The 14,065-nt window shown below is 43.1% G+C and overlaps 1 protein-coding gene across 1 annotated transcript in view; it reads left to right on the top strand.

Annotated features, from left to right (window-relative positions):
• The window catches only part of B4GALT4 (beta-1,4-galactosyltransferase 4), a 30,696-nt gene that overhangs the window by 13,722 nt on the left and 2,909 nt on the right, over positions 1–14,065 (top strand). The window contains exons 4-7 of the mRNA XM_010357447.2: positions 1,378–1,610; positions 4,135–4,322; positions 9,634–9,756; positions 12,356–12,460. Of these exons, the coding sequence (XP_010355749.1) occupies positions 1,378–1,610; positions 4,135–4,322; positions 9,634–9,756; positions 12,356–12,460 (649 nt within the window). The remainder of the gene's footprint in view (positions 1–1,377; positions 1,611–4,134; positions 4,323–9,633; positions 9,757–12,355; positions 12,461–14,065) is intronic.

Below are 14,065 nucleotides of genomic sequence, written 5' to 3'. Positions count from 1 at the left end.
GATGTGGTTGGTGATGACTTAAAATGGGCCATTGTGACCCAAGGAGGGGCAGATCTTGAGAAGATGTTGGAGTAGGGGGAGTGATAGGGAGACTAATAGAGGGTAAATGGAAGCAGATACTAGATTAGGGCATGTAAAAAGCTATGACAATGAGAAGGTAAGCCGGGGGACTAGTTTATATTAGACCTGTTGCATGAGGCTCTTTGAGGGTGCAAGAACGGAGACACGGTCAGGTTAATGATGGGAGTTGTGAACAGGCCACACGGGAGACCGTCTCAACAGCTACCCCATTTTCTCTGGTAGCTCGATAGCCCAGCATCAGCTGTAGTACTTGTCATCTGTGTAACTCCATTCCTTACTCTTTGTTTTTAGGGCATTACTGACTGCTGTGTCTTGCCTGCAGACCCTTCAGGAAGGCTCTTGTAGGCCAATTATTCTCTTTGGGTGGCCTGAAGAAGTTGCTTACCTTACCTGCTGTTGGGCAGAGCCCCAAGGTGTCATTAGATACGTGAGCCTGGTCTAAGCAGCCGTGACCAGCGTAGGGGATGATTACATGGAACAAGGCATAGAGACTTATGCACAGGAAGGGCTTATGACTGCTTTACTCAGAAGGGGATAGCTCAATTTGCAAGCATCTTGAGATTTTACAGCCTGACCAGTATACGTGGAATTTAGAAAACAACAACAACCACAAAAAACCTGAGCTGTTTCCTCCTGTGGATGGCTTTGGGCTTCGTCTGTTTGGATTGCTTCCAGACACTGAGCAAATGCTGTGCTGGATTGGAAACGTCTGTTGTGGTGGCAAAATGGGAGAGTTGTTGCAGTGCCACACATACCTGTTACAGCTGGGTTAGGGAGGCAGACTGGTTTCTACTTCTTTTTAGTGCTTTGCTTACAGGGAACCAGGGTAGTTCCAGAGTTTAGGGAAGGGGTAGGAAGAGTGCCTTGTCCAGGAGCTTGATTCTGTGGAATGCTGTTGACATTTAAGAGATTTTCCCATCCTTCTGGAATTGGGAGAAGGAAAAGAGGATAGCCCAAAGTTGAAGTTACTCTGTCTAGCCCTGACCTTTGCTCTTACCAGGGTTCACCAGGATATTCCTTCTTACAGATGGATCATAGAGCAAGTTGATTACCAGCCACAAGGAAGTGCTTATATTATAAATCCACCTCTTGCTTTTGCAGCCAGTAACCTTAGTGACATGATGCTCTGGCTATCGTCATGACTAAATGAGCCTTTAAAGTAATCATAATAAAAGCTGACCTTTGTAGCGCTCACTGTGAACTGGGCAGTGTTATTTCTATGCATATTAGCTCGTGTAAACCTCAACACTTTTTGAAGTAGCTACTGTTATTGTCTGTGTTCTATGTTCATTGTAGGAGGCCAGAGCAAGCTCATTTTCAAACCAGATCTCACTTTGGAAGAGGTACAGGCAGAAAATCCCAAGGTGTCCAGAGGCCGGTATCGCCCTGAAGAATGTAAAGCTTTACAGAGGGTCGCCATCCTCATTCCCCACCGGAACAGAGAGAAACACCTGATGTACCTGCTGGAACATCTGCATCCCTTCCTGCAGAGGCAGCAGCTGGATTATGGCATCTACGTCATCCACCAGGTGAGCGTGGGGGCAGACCAGGGTCTGCCCTAGACCCTTCTCTGTCTGCCAGACTTGGCCATGTGACTCTTTGTCTATGTTGGGTAAAAGGAACATCAGACTATCATCAAAAAAGAGTTCTCTTACCTCATTTATCCTTGAAAGGAGTAGAGGAAATTATTGTCTCAGAATGTGGAGTTATGGGTTCAAGTTCTGGGAAATTTTACTGCCCTTAAAGGAACCTCTGGAGGAAGCCTGTTTTGTGAACCCTTCCATGTTAGCCAATGACTGCCTTCAGATTTCCCCGGAGGCTTCCTGGCCCCTTCTGTTTCTTTCTGTGCGTGACGTGCACTACATGATGAGATTCTGGAATTGTCTTGTCATTATCGACCATAGCTACTCAATGGGGATCTAGACAGAGGATTTGAAAGAATATTTTGTATCAGTAGCTATGGCTGCCCCCACATTTCTGTCCTGAACTTTGCCACTATTTATTATGTGAAACATGTTATGTTTGATTTTCACTTTCTGGATTCACTTATTTGGCTTCCAGAAGCATGATTTGGTAGGAGCACAGCATAATCATCGGCTACTTTTAAAGAGCTTACCTCTGAGGTCAGTGGAGTGGGTGATTAAAGATACCTCTATTTGGCGTTAAAGTTTATTGAAAAAAAACTAAGACATCAGTTTAAACATCAGTGTCTAAACTTTTCACAATTATCCTTGGCCATCCAAATAATTCCCCCTCAACTTCTTACAAATTCTAAGAATGTCAGCAAAATCATGACTACTGTTAGAACTGGTAATATTTCTTTTAGGTAAAACTTTGGACAACTCAGAGGACCAGCTCTTCAGTATAGACTTGGTGATAAACTGGGGCTCTTGAAAATCAGTGTGCTTATATAGCACATCTATGTCTGTATTTTAGTACTTGGAACAAAATGTTACTATTATATTGTTTTATAGCTATTTTTGTTTTTAAGGTTGTTGGTCATAGGTATGATTTATTTGATTCTGAGTTTTTGCTCAGGACGGTAACCCACAAGGTATAGTACTATTTTTATGAATAGAAAAACATGTCTGCTTTGGGCCTGGCCTGGTGGCTCATGCCTGTAATCTCAGCACTTTGGGAGGCTGAGGTGGGTGGATCACTTGAGGTTAGGAGTTTGAGACCAGTCTGGCCAGCATGGTGAAACCCTGTCTCTACTAAAAATATGAAAAAAAAAATTAGCTGGGTATGGTGGCACATGCCTGTAGTCCCAGCTACCCGGGTAGGCTGAGGCAGGAGAATCACTTGAACCCAGGAGGTGAAGGCTGTAGTGAGCTGAGATCATACCACTGTACTCCAGTCTGGGCAACAGAGCAAGATTCCATCTCAAATTAAAAACAAAGAGAAAGAGAAAAATATGTCTGCTTTGTGTTATTCTTATCAGGAAAACATTGTGGTAACTTCTGATAAATACTTGTACTTTTATGATAAACCACTTAACTGGAATTCATTCTGATGGAATTTGAACGAAGCAGCCATGAAAAAGTTATTTAATTTTTATTACAGCTTCAATCATATCACAGGTCGAACTGTGTTCTTTTATTACCCAGTGACGAATCTCTCTCCATAAGGCCACTGGGAGGATTAGCCTCTACCAGTAGCATTATAACAGGATTCTCTTACAGGGATTTCTAAGAAACTTTAAAGTAGCTTAGAAATGTTAGCAATAACCTTCTCTTTTTATAGGTCGAGATTTCTTGATCCTTTCTGGCAGGCTGTTAACTAAGTCTCTTAGAAGCTTAGTGTAAATTCATAACAGAGGGTAAGATTGGGATTACCTGGGGTTGAACTGTGAATCACTAATACTAATCGACATGACTAGTATAGAAGAAAGGTTTTATAGTTTTATACAGAAGACATAGAGGTATTTGTAAAATTTTAAGTGAAAATTATTTTTGTTAACTGTGGTAAGAATACTTAACATGAGATCTGTACTCTTAATACATTTTAAGTGTACAATACATTATTATTGATTATTTGAGTTATTTGTATTTTAAAGCTGCATTTAAAAAATTTTAAACTGTGGTAAAACACACAATGAAAATTTACCATCTTAACCTTTTTTTAAAACTTTTATTTATTTTTACTGTCTTAACCAGTATTGAGTGTACAGTTTAGTAATGTTAAGAATATTTACATGCAATGTATCTATGCATAATTATGCAATATATTGGTTGCATAAATATATGAAGTGTATTTATGAAATCAATCTCCAGAACTTAATCTTGCAAAACTGGAACTCTCTATCATTAAACAACAGCTCTTCAGATTTCAAGGAATGTTTCTAAGTTCTGGAATATAAATATGTGTGAAGCACAAAGAAAAAAATCAAATGGTCTTTTATTGCCATTGCATCTTCTCTGTCAGATCTCTATGTCACAAGTATAGTCTTGTGCGTTAACAAGAATAATATCACCTCCTGAATCCTAAGTAAGAGGGGAACAATATGAAACTTTATCTCAGGAGCTTTTCAAGTTTTAATTTTCATATCTCTAGGCTGAAGGTAAAAAGTTTAATCGAGCCAAACTCTTGAATGTGGGCTATCTAGAAGCTCTCAAGGAAGAAAATTGGGACTGCTTTATATTCCATGACGTGGACCTGGTACCTGAGAATGACTTTAACCTTTACAAGTGTGAGGAGCATCCCAAGCATCTGGTGGTTGGCAGGAACAGCACTGGGTACAGGTAGGTGGTCTGCTGAGGGTGGCTTAGGTCAAGAAGCTCAACTATTGTGATCAAGACTGGGTGGAACAAGCATCCAGAGTGTCTTAAGAAAATGAGAAACAGGAAGAATGTTCCATGATATATACATCACTTAAAGTGCAAAACAGAAGTGAGAGAATGTAATGAGGAAAAAACCCTACAACAACTTTGGCAGAGGATCACCAAGACAAGGGAAAGCATTGGAGAGAAACATCCAAGCATTGCAGGTGGTGGCCAGCCTCACCCACAGCGCCCCTGTCGGGGACTTTTGCAAGCTTTCCCACACTGACTGGAATGCAAGTAACTTATTTGTCTATACCGACTCCCCCTCTAGGAGGCAACAAGCTGGTGTCCCTGAGTGAGACCTCTGTTGAGATATCACTTTCCAGACTGTGGCCTCTTTCTAGAGCATGGGGAGGGCATAGCCTCTGAGTAGTCTTCTCAGGAGCCAGGACACCCAGGACAAGTCCGTTTCTCTCAAAGCCACTGTGAGAAGTGCCAGATGCCATCATCTGTCTCTTCATTCCCTATCCCTTCCACCTCTAAGAAGGGTGTAGCTGCTTTTCAGCCTTATTTGATTACACCAGCTCCTATTCAAGCACAATCAAGGGGAAATAGTGACCCAGAATGTTTCTCTGCAAATGAAACACTATATTCCCTCATTTGTGTGCACACTTACCTGTCAGCTTTCCCTAAGCCCTGCTGTTCATGGGTGCTCATATCTGTGGTGCTGACTGTGGTGGAGGCCATGAGACCACTTTGAATAAGGCAGAGCACCTGCCCTCACAGAGCTCCCTGTTGAGTGTCAGTGTGGGAAGGACAGGTAGCTACAGTGGAGTTGTGTTAATTTTGCATTTCTGCAAATAAAATTATAAGCATTTGGTAAGGAGGAGAGAGAGGGACAAATGAAGAGAGGAAGAGGAAGGCAGAAGGAGAGAGAGAACTGTGAAACTATCAAATAGTGCTGGAGATTCCACCAGTATATACTCTACGTGAGTGTGAAGTGGAAAGTGAGTCTCTTGATACCTCATTTGTTCTGGGCTTCCATGTTGCTCCCTCACATTGGGCAATTAAAGAGAATTCTTAAGTAACATTAATATAAGTGACTGTTGCCTCAGGTACTGACTTTAAACCCAAGCCTTGTGTAAGCTGCAGGACATAAACACCTACAACAAACTGTGGTGGGTGAGGGCACAGTGCCTTTAAGAAACACATTGAAGGGAAGGGTTTAAAGCTGTTCCCCAGGTAAGGTGGTACCTTAATCTTGTGGAACCAACAAGAGCTTCTCAGCAGAGTTCCAAGACATGCCAGAGAGCATGGCACAGTTTTTGGGGAAATGCAGGTAGTTCACTGGTACTTTGGAAGGAATGTCTGCAAGGAGAGGCAAGAACTGAAGTTAGGCAGGGGCCAGATGACGCAGGCCTTGTTTAGTCTGATAGAGTTCGAATTTGCTGTGACAGGGGCTGGGGAACTGTTGACACATGTTACAGCTGGGGAAGGACAGGAGAAAGCTTGGTTCAGCTGATTTTGAATGTATTGGATGAAGCAAGGGAAGAGGGGAAAACTGAGGGGAGAGATGCTACATGTCTGAGTTAGGGTGGGGGCTGTGGATCCAGAGGGCAGGGAGAGAATCCCACGATTTTTCTCTTTGGGGAAACTTGATCTTTGGATCTAATCTTATTATCTAGGGGTTTTGTTTTCTGGTTTCTTTGAGTCACTTCTGCATTGAGGAAAACAGCACATCATGGCTGGGCAACTTGGTTTTTTCAGAAGCATGTCACTATCTGTTCACTTTTTCTGTAGTAAGATGTCACTATTTACAACACAGAACACCTATACCTCAGACACTTGCCATAGATGATAATCTTAAACTTCCCATTGCCCAGATTTTTTTAAACACCTGGTTGCACCATTCATTTCTAAGCAATCACAGAGGATTGCTTAAGGACAGGTTTTTTTGCTGGGATTCTAGATTTTATCTTTCTATTAAGTCGAACCGTAAGAAGACTGAGCTCTTGGTCATCCTGCCAGGAATTGATTTTCACTCATGCTTTGGTGTCACAGTCATGGATTTCATCAGATGCTGCTCACTCTGAGATACAGCGCATGTATGACTCTTGCTGTTTCTAACTTGCCATTCTAACTGGCCAGATGTTTCTTTTATAACTAGGTATCAGAAAGCCTTTGTTGAGTAACTGACAGGTTTTCTTTATATGATTCAGGTAATTGAATGTTTTGATCGAGAGGTTCTGAGCCAAATCCATGGCCCTCTTTTAGAAATTGAAAAGAATCTTATTTGCAGATCAGAGTTCTAATGTATTTCCCATCTTAATTTTCTGTTCTGATTTAAATGTTTCTAGAGTCCTGGTTTATCATTTATGATTTTCTCTTTTTTGTATGTATCATGTAAGCAGCCTCATCTTTTGTGGCTGGAGAGAGGTATGTATAAGTAATGTAGGTAGAAGTTGCCCTCCTCCTGGACTACTTGCTTTTGTTGCTCTGAGCAAAGTCCCTGTGGCAGGCAAGTTCATTTCCAAGCAGCTGAGTGTCTGCCCCGTGCTGGCAACTGTGTGCCCCCGTGCCACAGAGCTTAAGTCAGCACATGCCTCATCACTGTCACACCAGCCCCATGAGTACAAGTGCAGAAAAAGTTTTCTCCTTACACACATGCAGAGTGAAGAAGTTAAAGTAAGTTGCCCTAAGTGTCTCAGACTCTGATGAAGCCAGAAACAAATCTTGTTTCTCACTGACTGTGGGGTCAGTGATGAAGCTGTGGACCAGCCGGTGGCAAATTTTACTGGCAAGAACTCCTTCGTTACCTGCCTCCTTCCTACAAGGAAGTCTATTGTTATTTTATGACTACGTTTTCCCCACCCTTGGGCCTTACAGCACTTTAAAAAATAAATAAAACGGTTCCAGGGCCAATTAAATATTTATGCTTTTACGGGTAAGAAGAAAATCCAAAAGCAAAGATCAATAAACACAGAGATTATTGCCATCTGACAATAATCTTATTATTGTCAGATTATTGCCATCTGACAATAAACAGTTCTTTTTTTTTTTTTTTTTTTTAGACAGAGTCTCACTCTGTTGCCCAGGCTGGAGTGCAATGGCACGATCTCAGCTCATTGGAACCTCCGCCTCCCGGGTTCAAGCGATTCTTCTGCCTCAGCCTCCCGAGTAGCTGGTACTGTAGGCACGTGCCACCATGCCCAGCTAATTTTTTGTATTTTTAGTGGAGACAGGGTTTCGCGGTGTTAGCCAGGATGGTCTTGATCTCCTGACCTCTTGATCCACCCGCTTCGGCCTCCCACAGTGCTGGGATTACAGGCGTGGAGAAACAATTCTTTAACCCTTCTTGCTGACTTGCCTTCTTCTGTCCCTCCCCACTCCAGCTCACCCCTCTCCAAGTGGTCCTCGGGCAGCCTGTGCCTTTCTCCCTCCTGTGCTTTGCCTCACAGAGTTATGGTCACCAGGAAATCCCCCATTTTTCTGCCTATTTGAATCCTTCCAGGTGCCTTCCTCCTGATGTAGTGACACCTCTCTCCTCAGAACCCTGATAATGTTCACCTCTTTTGTTAGGTTATAAACTCTGAGGGCAGGGCTTCCACATTCCCGTGTTTAGCCAGCCATCTTGCATGGGGTGGATATTGGTTGTGATAAGCTACCACATCATCGCCCTGGTTCTCATGCTGATTGCTTGTTGGTATCAGCAGGTTATGCCTGCCTTATCACCATGTCCTGTTCAGGCAGCTAAGAATCTCTCCCCTCTATAAAATGCATTCTGATAACCATGGTAATGAGACACTGCTAGTAGATGTCTTGGTCAGTGGTATTTACCTTCTATGCACTTTATTTCCTTTTTTTTTTTTTTTTTTTTTTTTTTATTATAGGCTGCAAAAATACAGTTTCCCAGAATTTTAAGTTGGGGGCATATAAGTAAATCTGTTTCTCTTATGGGTTAAACAGAGTCCCCAGTCTTTTCTCAGAACATAGAAAGAAACATCTGAACTACAGATTAGCTTTTGGGATGCCACTTGTTCATTGGCCAGTGTCTACATGTTTATTGATCTTTCCTTTCGATTTTTCTTTTTATCTAGAAAATCATAAATATTTTATCGGTCCTGGAACAGTTTGACCTGAAGTTAAAGTTAAAATTCTCTAGATATTCACATTTTTTATTTAGTAACATCCAAGTTGTTAAGCTACCTTAACTTGCATTTCTGGATTGTTGAAATGTTATATTTAAGGGATACCTTTATTTCTGAGATTTACAAATTTGTTCACTGATAATAAGAGTCCTGTGTAACTGGGAGGCTGGGAGGTGCTCTCTTACTTTTACCTCCTGATCTTTCTCCTCTTGCCTGTTTTTGTTTTCGGTATTCCTAGGGTTCCACAGAGCTGAGCCCCTTGGGTCTACCCTTTGTACTCTTCTCACCAACTAGATTGTTGGAGATTTCTCGACCTGTGCCTTCAGGTACTACATGATAACAGCTTATTTCCAAAGCCATATCTATAGTCACTCCTCTCTTGTGACCTTGGAGCCTGTATCCTTTTGCCAACTGGCAAAGCCCCAGGTGTATCTAAAAATCAGCTTATCTGAAGCATGATTCATTGTCCTTCCTTTCAAAACCTAATTCTTGTTCTGTACAGCCTATTTTCATGGAAAGCACTACCTAGACTCTATCTGGTTGACAGGCCAGAATCTTCAGGGGGGTTGACATGTGTTGGGTTATCCAGGGAACAGACTCTGAGCTGGAGATGCAGGCTGAGAAGTGGAGATTTGCATACAGAGTGTGTGCATGCAGTGTGTGTGCAGGAGCTGTCTCCTGCCTTCAACCCTCCCTTGCAAAAGTGAAAGTGAAAAAAAGGTACATTCATCATGACACACATTCATGCAGAACCCGGATGCAGCCTCAGAATCCTTCTTAACCCAGTGCCCTTGGCAACTGTTACCATTCCTTGGATTGGCACATGAGATGAATTCTGTTATCAATATCTGACGGTGTGGTTCACATTGACAGGTATCTCTGTAGGCCTCTACACACAAACACCACCACTAACAGCTGGGTGGCACCTTGCTCAGTGAGCAGAGGTGAACGTTTGTCTAGATAGAGGAAAAAAGACAAGACAGGGAAGGCCAGGAGCACTGGGAGGTGGGTGTCAAGCAGGAGAAGCAGGAGGGGGTGGCTGGAAGTACATGGTCTCCCAGGTGTTCCTAGAATGCCAGCCCTGAAATCAGAGACTTGTGGTGCTAATATTCTTACCATTTCTCTCATCTCTTTTGCTCCAGGTTACGTTACAGTGGATATTTTGGGGGTGTTACTGCCCTAAGCAGAGAGCAGTTTTTCAAGGTGAATGGATTCTCTAACAACTACTGGGGATGGGGAGGCGAAGACGATGACCTCAGACTCAGGTGAACAACACAGAAAGGTCCCCTTCACGGGGCTCTGCGATCTGGAGATCTGTGGCTCCGGAGACCTGCATTTATATTTATTCCTTTAGATGCCAGTCCAGCAGGTCACTAGGCTGCAGATTTGGGCTTGAAGGGTGCAGGGGGTGGAGGGAAGGCAGGATGGCCCACATTATTCTGTGCCAGTGACAGTTTACTCCTGGCCTGGGGGCATTTGGGGTTCAGAAGTGTTGGTGGAGGCCTCATAGACTTGTCAGTGGGAAAGACTTACTGAGACACCAGTGGGTGAGAAACCTCAAACTGCAAGATGTCTGCCGAACTGCAGTTTGGAGACCGGGTTGTTAAGAGCTTCATGCTTTCTGTCAGACCTCAGGGGGTCCTCACACACAGTTCCCAGTGTCCCCCGCAGGGAGTGCCAGCAGCCTCTGGCGAGCTGCACATGTTGAAGCAGGCAAAGAGGTCCTCTCCTCAAGCTTTAGACAGCCCTGCACACTGTGGGGACTGCAGGTGGCCTGACCCCAGGCCTGACTCTGGGCTGTTGGCATTACCCTCAGTTGTCTTGGAGTGCTTTCTGCTCTGAGGGGCTCAAAGGGAATAAGTCTGGCCTCCACCCACAGCTTCTTCCCCTGAACTTGGATTTGGGGGCCAGATAGTTATAGTTATCCCTGCCTTGCAGAAATAAGTGATTATTCACGAGCTTGGGCTGGTATCTTTAGACTTGTCATCACAAGGGCCATCTGGGTGTCAGGAGGCTCCCTTCCCTCTTGCTGTTGCCTCTTGGAAAAGAAATTTCTTTTTTTTTTTTGAGACAGAGTCTCACTCTGTCACCCAGGCTGGAGTGCAGTGATGCGATCTTGACTCACCTCAATCTCCACCTCCTGGGTTCAAGTGATTCTCCAGCCTCAGCCTCCCTAGTAGCTGGGACTACAGGCGTGTGCTGCCGTGTCTGGCAATTTTTTTTGTATTTTTAGTAAAGGCCACGTTTCACCATATTGGCCAGGCTGGTCTCGAACTCCTGACCTCAGGTGATCTGCCTGCCTTGGCCTCCCAAAGTCTTGGGATTACGGGTGTGAGCCACCATGCCTGGCTGGAAAGGAAATTTCTAACCTGGGGTTCTGAATTATTAGATATGTGACTGTCAGAAATTTTTTTCTTGCCTCATGATAAAGAACCCAGGAGCTCCATGCTGGTCTTGTTCCCATGTCTAGCCTGAGAGCCTCTGGAATGTTTCTAGCAGGAGGGAGTGCATTTCCCTGACCAAGGGCTCTACAGAAATGCCTGTAGTGATGGGCAACAGCTCTTCGCAGCCCAGCCCATCAGCAGCCTATGTGGTCATGATTTAGGAACTGGACAGAGGGTACCTGCTACATTTCAGGACAACAGTAGCAAAGGCTAATGATAAACAATCCCCATTATCTTCCCCAAATCTACTTCACTGGGGTGATTAGTAGAATTTTGCCCTGATCACATATCTTCACTGTCTTCTTTCCTGCTATGCTACAGCTTCAAAGTAGAGGGGAGTCTCCAATTTTGCTTTAATTTGAAAAGACCATCATGGCCTTCAGAATGGTTTTTGACTAATGTGGTGGATAAGCTAAGATGATTTGAATATGAAAGTTGGTTGAGATTTACTGCTTACTTATTCGCCTGTGCAACAGGCACTACCCTTCTTTGTACTTATATAATACATATGATACATTACAGAGTACAAGCATGTTCCATGCAGATTATATCATTTGAATCTTTGAAATCAACTCCCTGTCACCATTGTCATTTTACAGATGAGGGAACTGAGACTTTGGAATAGTGAACTGACTTACTGAGGTTGTAAATAACAGAGTCCAGATTTGAACCTAGGATTGTAGCTTTAAAGCTTGTGACCATAAATGGCCATTCCTTTCTTTGTTAAAAGAAGGCAACTCTAAGTAAATTGGGGATCCTAACAGACTTTTTTTTTTTTTTTTTTTTTTTTTTTTTTTGAGGCAGAGTCTCGCTCTGTCGCCCAGGCTGGAGTGCAGTGGCCGGATCTCAGCTCACTGCAAGCTCCGCCTCCCGGGTTTACGCCATTCTCTTGCCTCAGCCTCCCGAGTAGCTGGGACTACAGGCGCCCGCCACTTCGCCCGGCTAGTTTTTGTATTTTTTTAGTAGAGACGGGGTTTCACCGTGTTAGCCAGGATGGTCTCGATCTCCTGACCTCGTGATCCGCCCGTCTCGGCCTCCCAAAGTGCTGGGATTACAGGCTTGAGCCACCGCGCCCGGCCGATCCTAACAGACTTAATTCTCCTATTCTTCAGGATGTTTTGAAATAACTACTTTATCAGTTTTTTTTTTTCTTTTGAAAATGACTAAGTATAAATTAACGCATCTCCTTTGTACCCCAGTAATAAGTGTTAAATCTCATTCTTTTGTGGGCTTATCACCTGAAGTTCCACCATTATAAGAAATTGAAAATTTTAGAAGTTTCTCTTTTTTTAATACCCCAGTAGTCAAGCTGTTTGTGACACTCTGTGTGTGTGTATAAATTTTCGCAAATGATGCTTTTTATTTGCCTACTGGTAGATGAATAGGATGGATTTTAAAAAAATCTCTGTTATTGTTCTAGGGTTGAGCTCCATAGAATGAAAATATCCCGGCCCCTGCCTGAAGTGGGTAAATATACAATGGTCTTCCACACCAGAGACAAAGGCAATGAGGTGAACGCGGAACGGTAAGTCCTGGCTTCACCTGCCTGGCAGGCTACCTCCCTAGTGTGTTCTGTCAATAAGGACTATGTTGAATTTGATCCGATTTGAGCCAGTTCATTGTGTTAAAAGATTTGCAAATTTTCAAACAAACACAAAAGGAGAGAAAGTGGTGCACTGAACCCTCACGTCCACAGTTCTCAATTCATGGCCTCTCTTCTTTCCCTCAGTTTTTTTCTTACCCCACTGGATTTAGAAACGTGTCACAGATGTCATGGCATTTCATGTGTAACTGCTTCAGTATCTTAAAATATAAGCGGTTTTACAAAAGGAATCACAATACCATTATCATACCTAGAATAAAATGAACAATATCTCCTTAATGTCATCAAATGTCTAGTCAGTGTTAAAAGCTTTTTTATTTTTAAAACCAGTTGGTCAGATCAGTGTCTAAACAAGGTCCACATGGCATTTGAATGATCTCTTTTAATCTGTAGGTTCCCTCTCCCCTTCTTTATGTGTTCCTTGATATTTATTTGTGGAACAAGCCAGATTATTTGTCCAATAGAATTCCTCGCATTATGGATTTTTCCAATTGCATCCTGGTAGCATAACTTAATATGTCCTCCTGACTTCTGTTTTCTCATAAACTGGGTGTATTAGTCAGGGTTCTCTAGAGGGACAGAACTAATAGGATAGATGTATATATGAAGGGGAGTTTATTAAGGAGTATTGACTCACACCATCCCCAGGTGAAGTCCACAATAGGCCTTCTGCAAGCTGAGGAACAAGGAAGCCAGTCCAAGTCCCAAAACCTCAAAAGCAGGGAAGCCGACAGGGCAGCCTTTAGTCTGTGGCCAAAGGCCCAAGAGCCCCTGGCAAACCACTGGTGTAGGTCCAAGAGTCCTAAAGCTGAAGAACTTGGCATCTGATGTTCAGGGGCAGGAAGCCCAGGAGAAAGATGAAGGCCAGAAGACTCAGCAAGTCGGCTTCTCCCACCTTCTTCTGCCTGCTTTATTTTAGCCACGCTAGCAGTTGATTAGATGGTGCCCACCCACATGGAGGGTAGATCTGCCTCTCCCAGTCCACTGACTCAAGTGTTAATCTCCTTTGGCAACACCCTCACAGATACATCCAGGAACAATACTTCGCATCCTTCAATCCAATCAAGTTGACACTCAGTATTAACCGTCATACTGGGATTTCTCTTCATTTCTGGAGACTTGAACAGAATCTGAATACTATTTGTGGGCAAGAATTTTCATCTATGGTGTTGTGTACTTCCTCCAGTGTCACAGCAGGAGGATGTAATGTCTGGTTGTGTCATTTTGGGATGTTAGGATTGATCTGTGAGTTTCGATATCGCCAGTCTAACCTATGCATTGTGAGATTCCCCATCAGTTTTTTGCCTAATGACTTCAGCAGTTGTTGATGCTGGATTTCTAAATGTATTATTTAATTAGGAGTTGCAAAATTGTAATATTCTAATTCTGTTGTTCCTTCTGCATTTATTAGATTGTTCTGCAAAGTACTTTCTCTTCTCATGTATTTGGGTACTCTGGGGTATTGTTTTTATAGGAAAGGCAAAATAAAGAGAAAGAGTCAAGCACTGATTAAATACTTGCAAGAGT

Source organism: Rhinopithecus roxellana, chromosome 1 (genome assembly GCF_007565055.1).
Source record: "Rhinopithecus roxellana isolate Shanxi Qingling chromosome 1, ASM756505v1, whole genome shotgun sequence".
Taxonomy (NCBI): Eukaryota; Metazoa; Chordata; class Mammalia; order Primates; family Cercopithecidae; genus Rhinopithecus; species Rhinopithecus roxellana.
The sequence above is the reverse complement of the archived record's forward strand: the minus strand, read 5'-3'. Positions and strand labels throughout refer to the sequence as shown.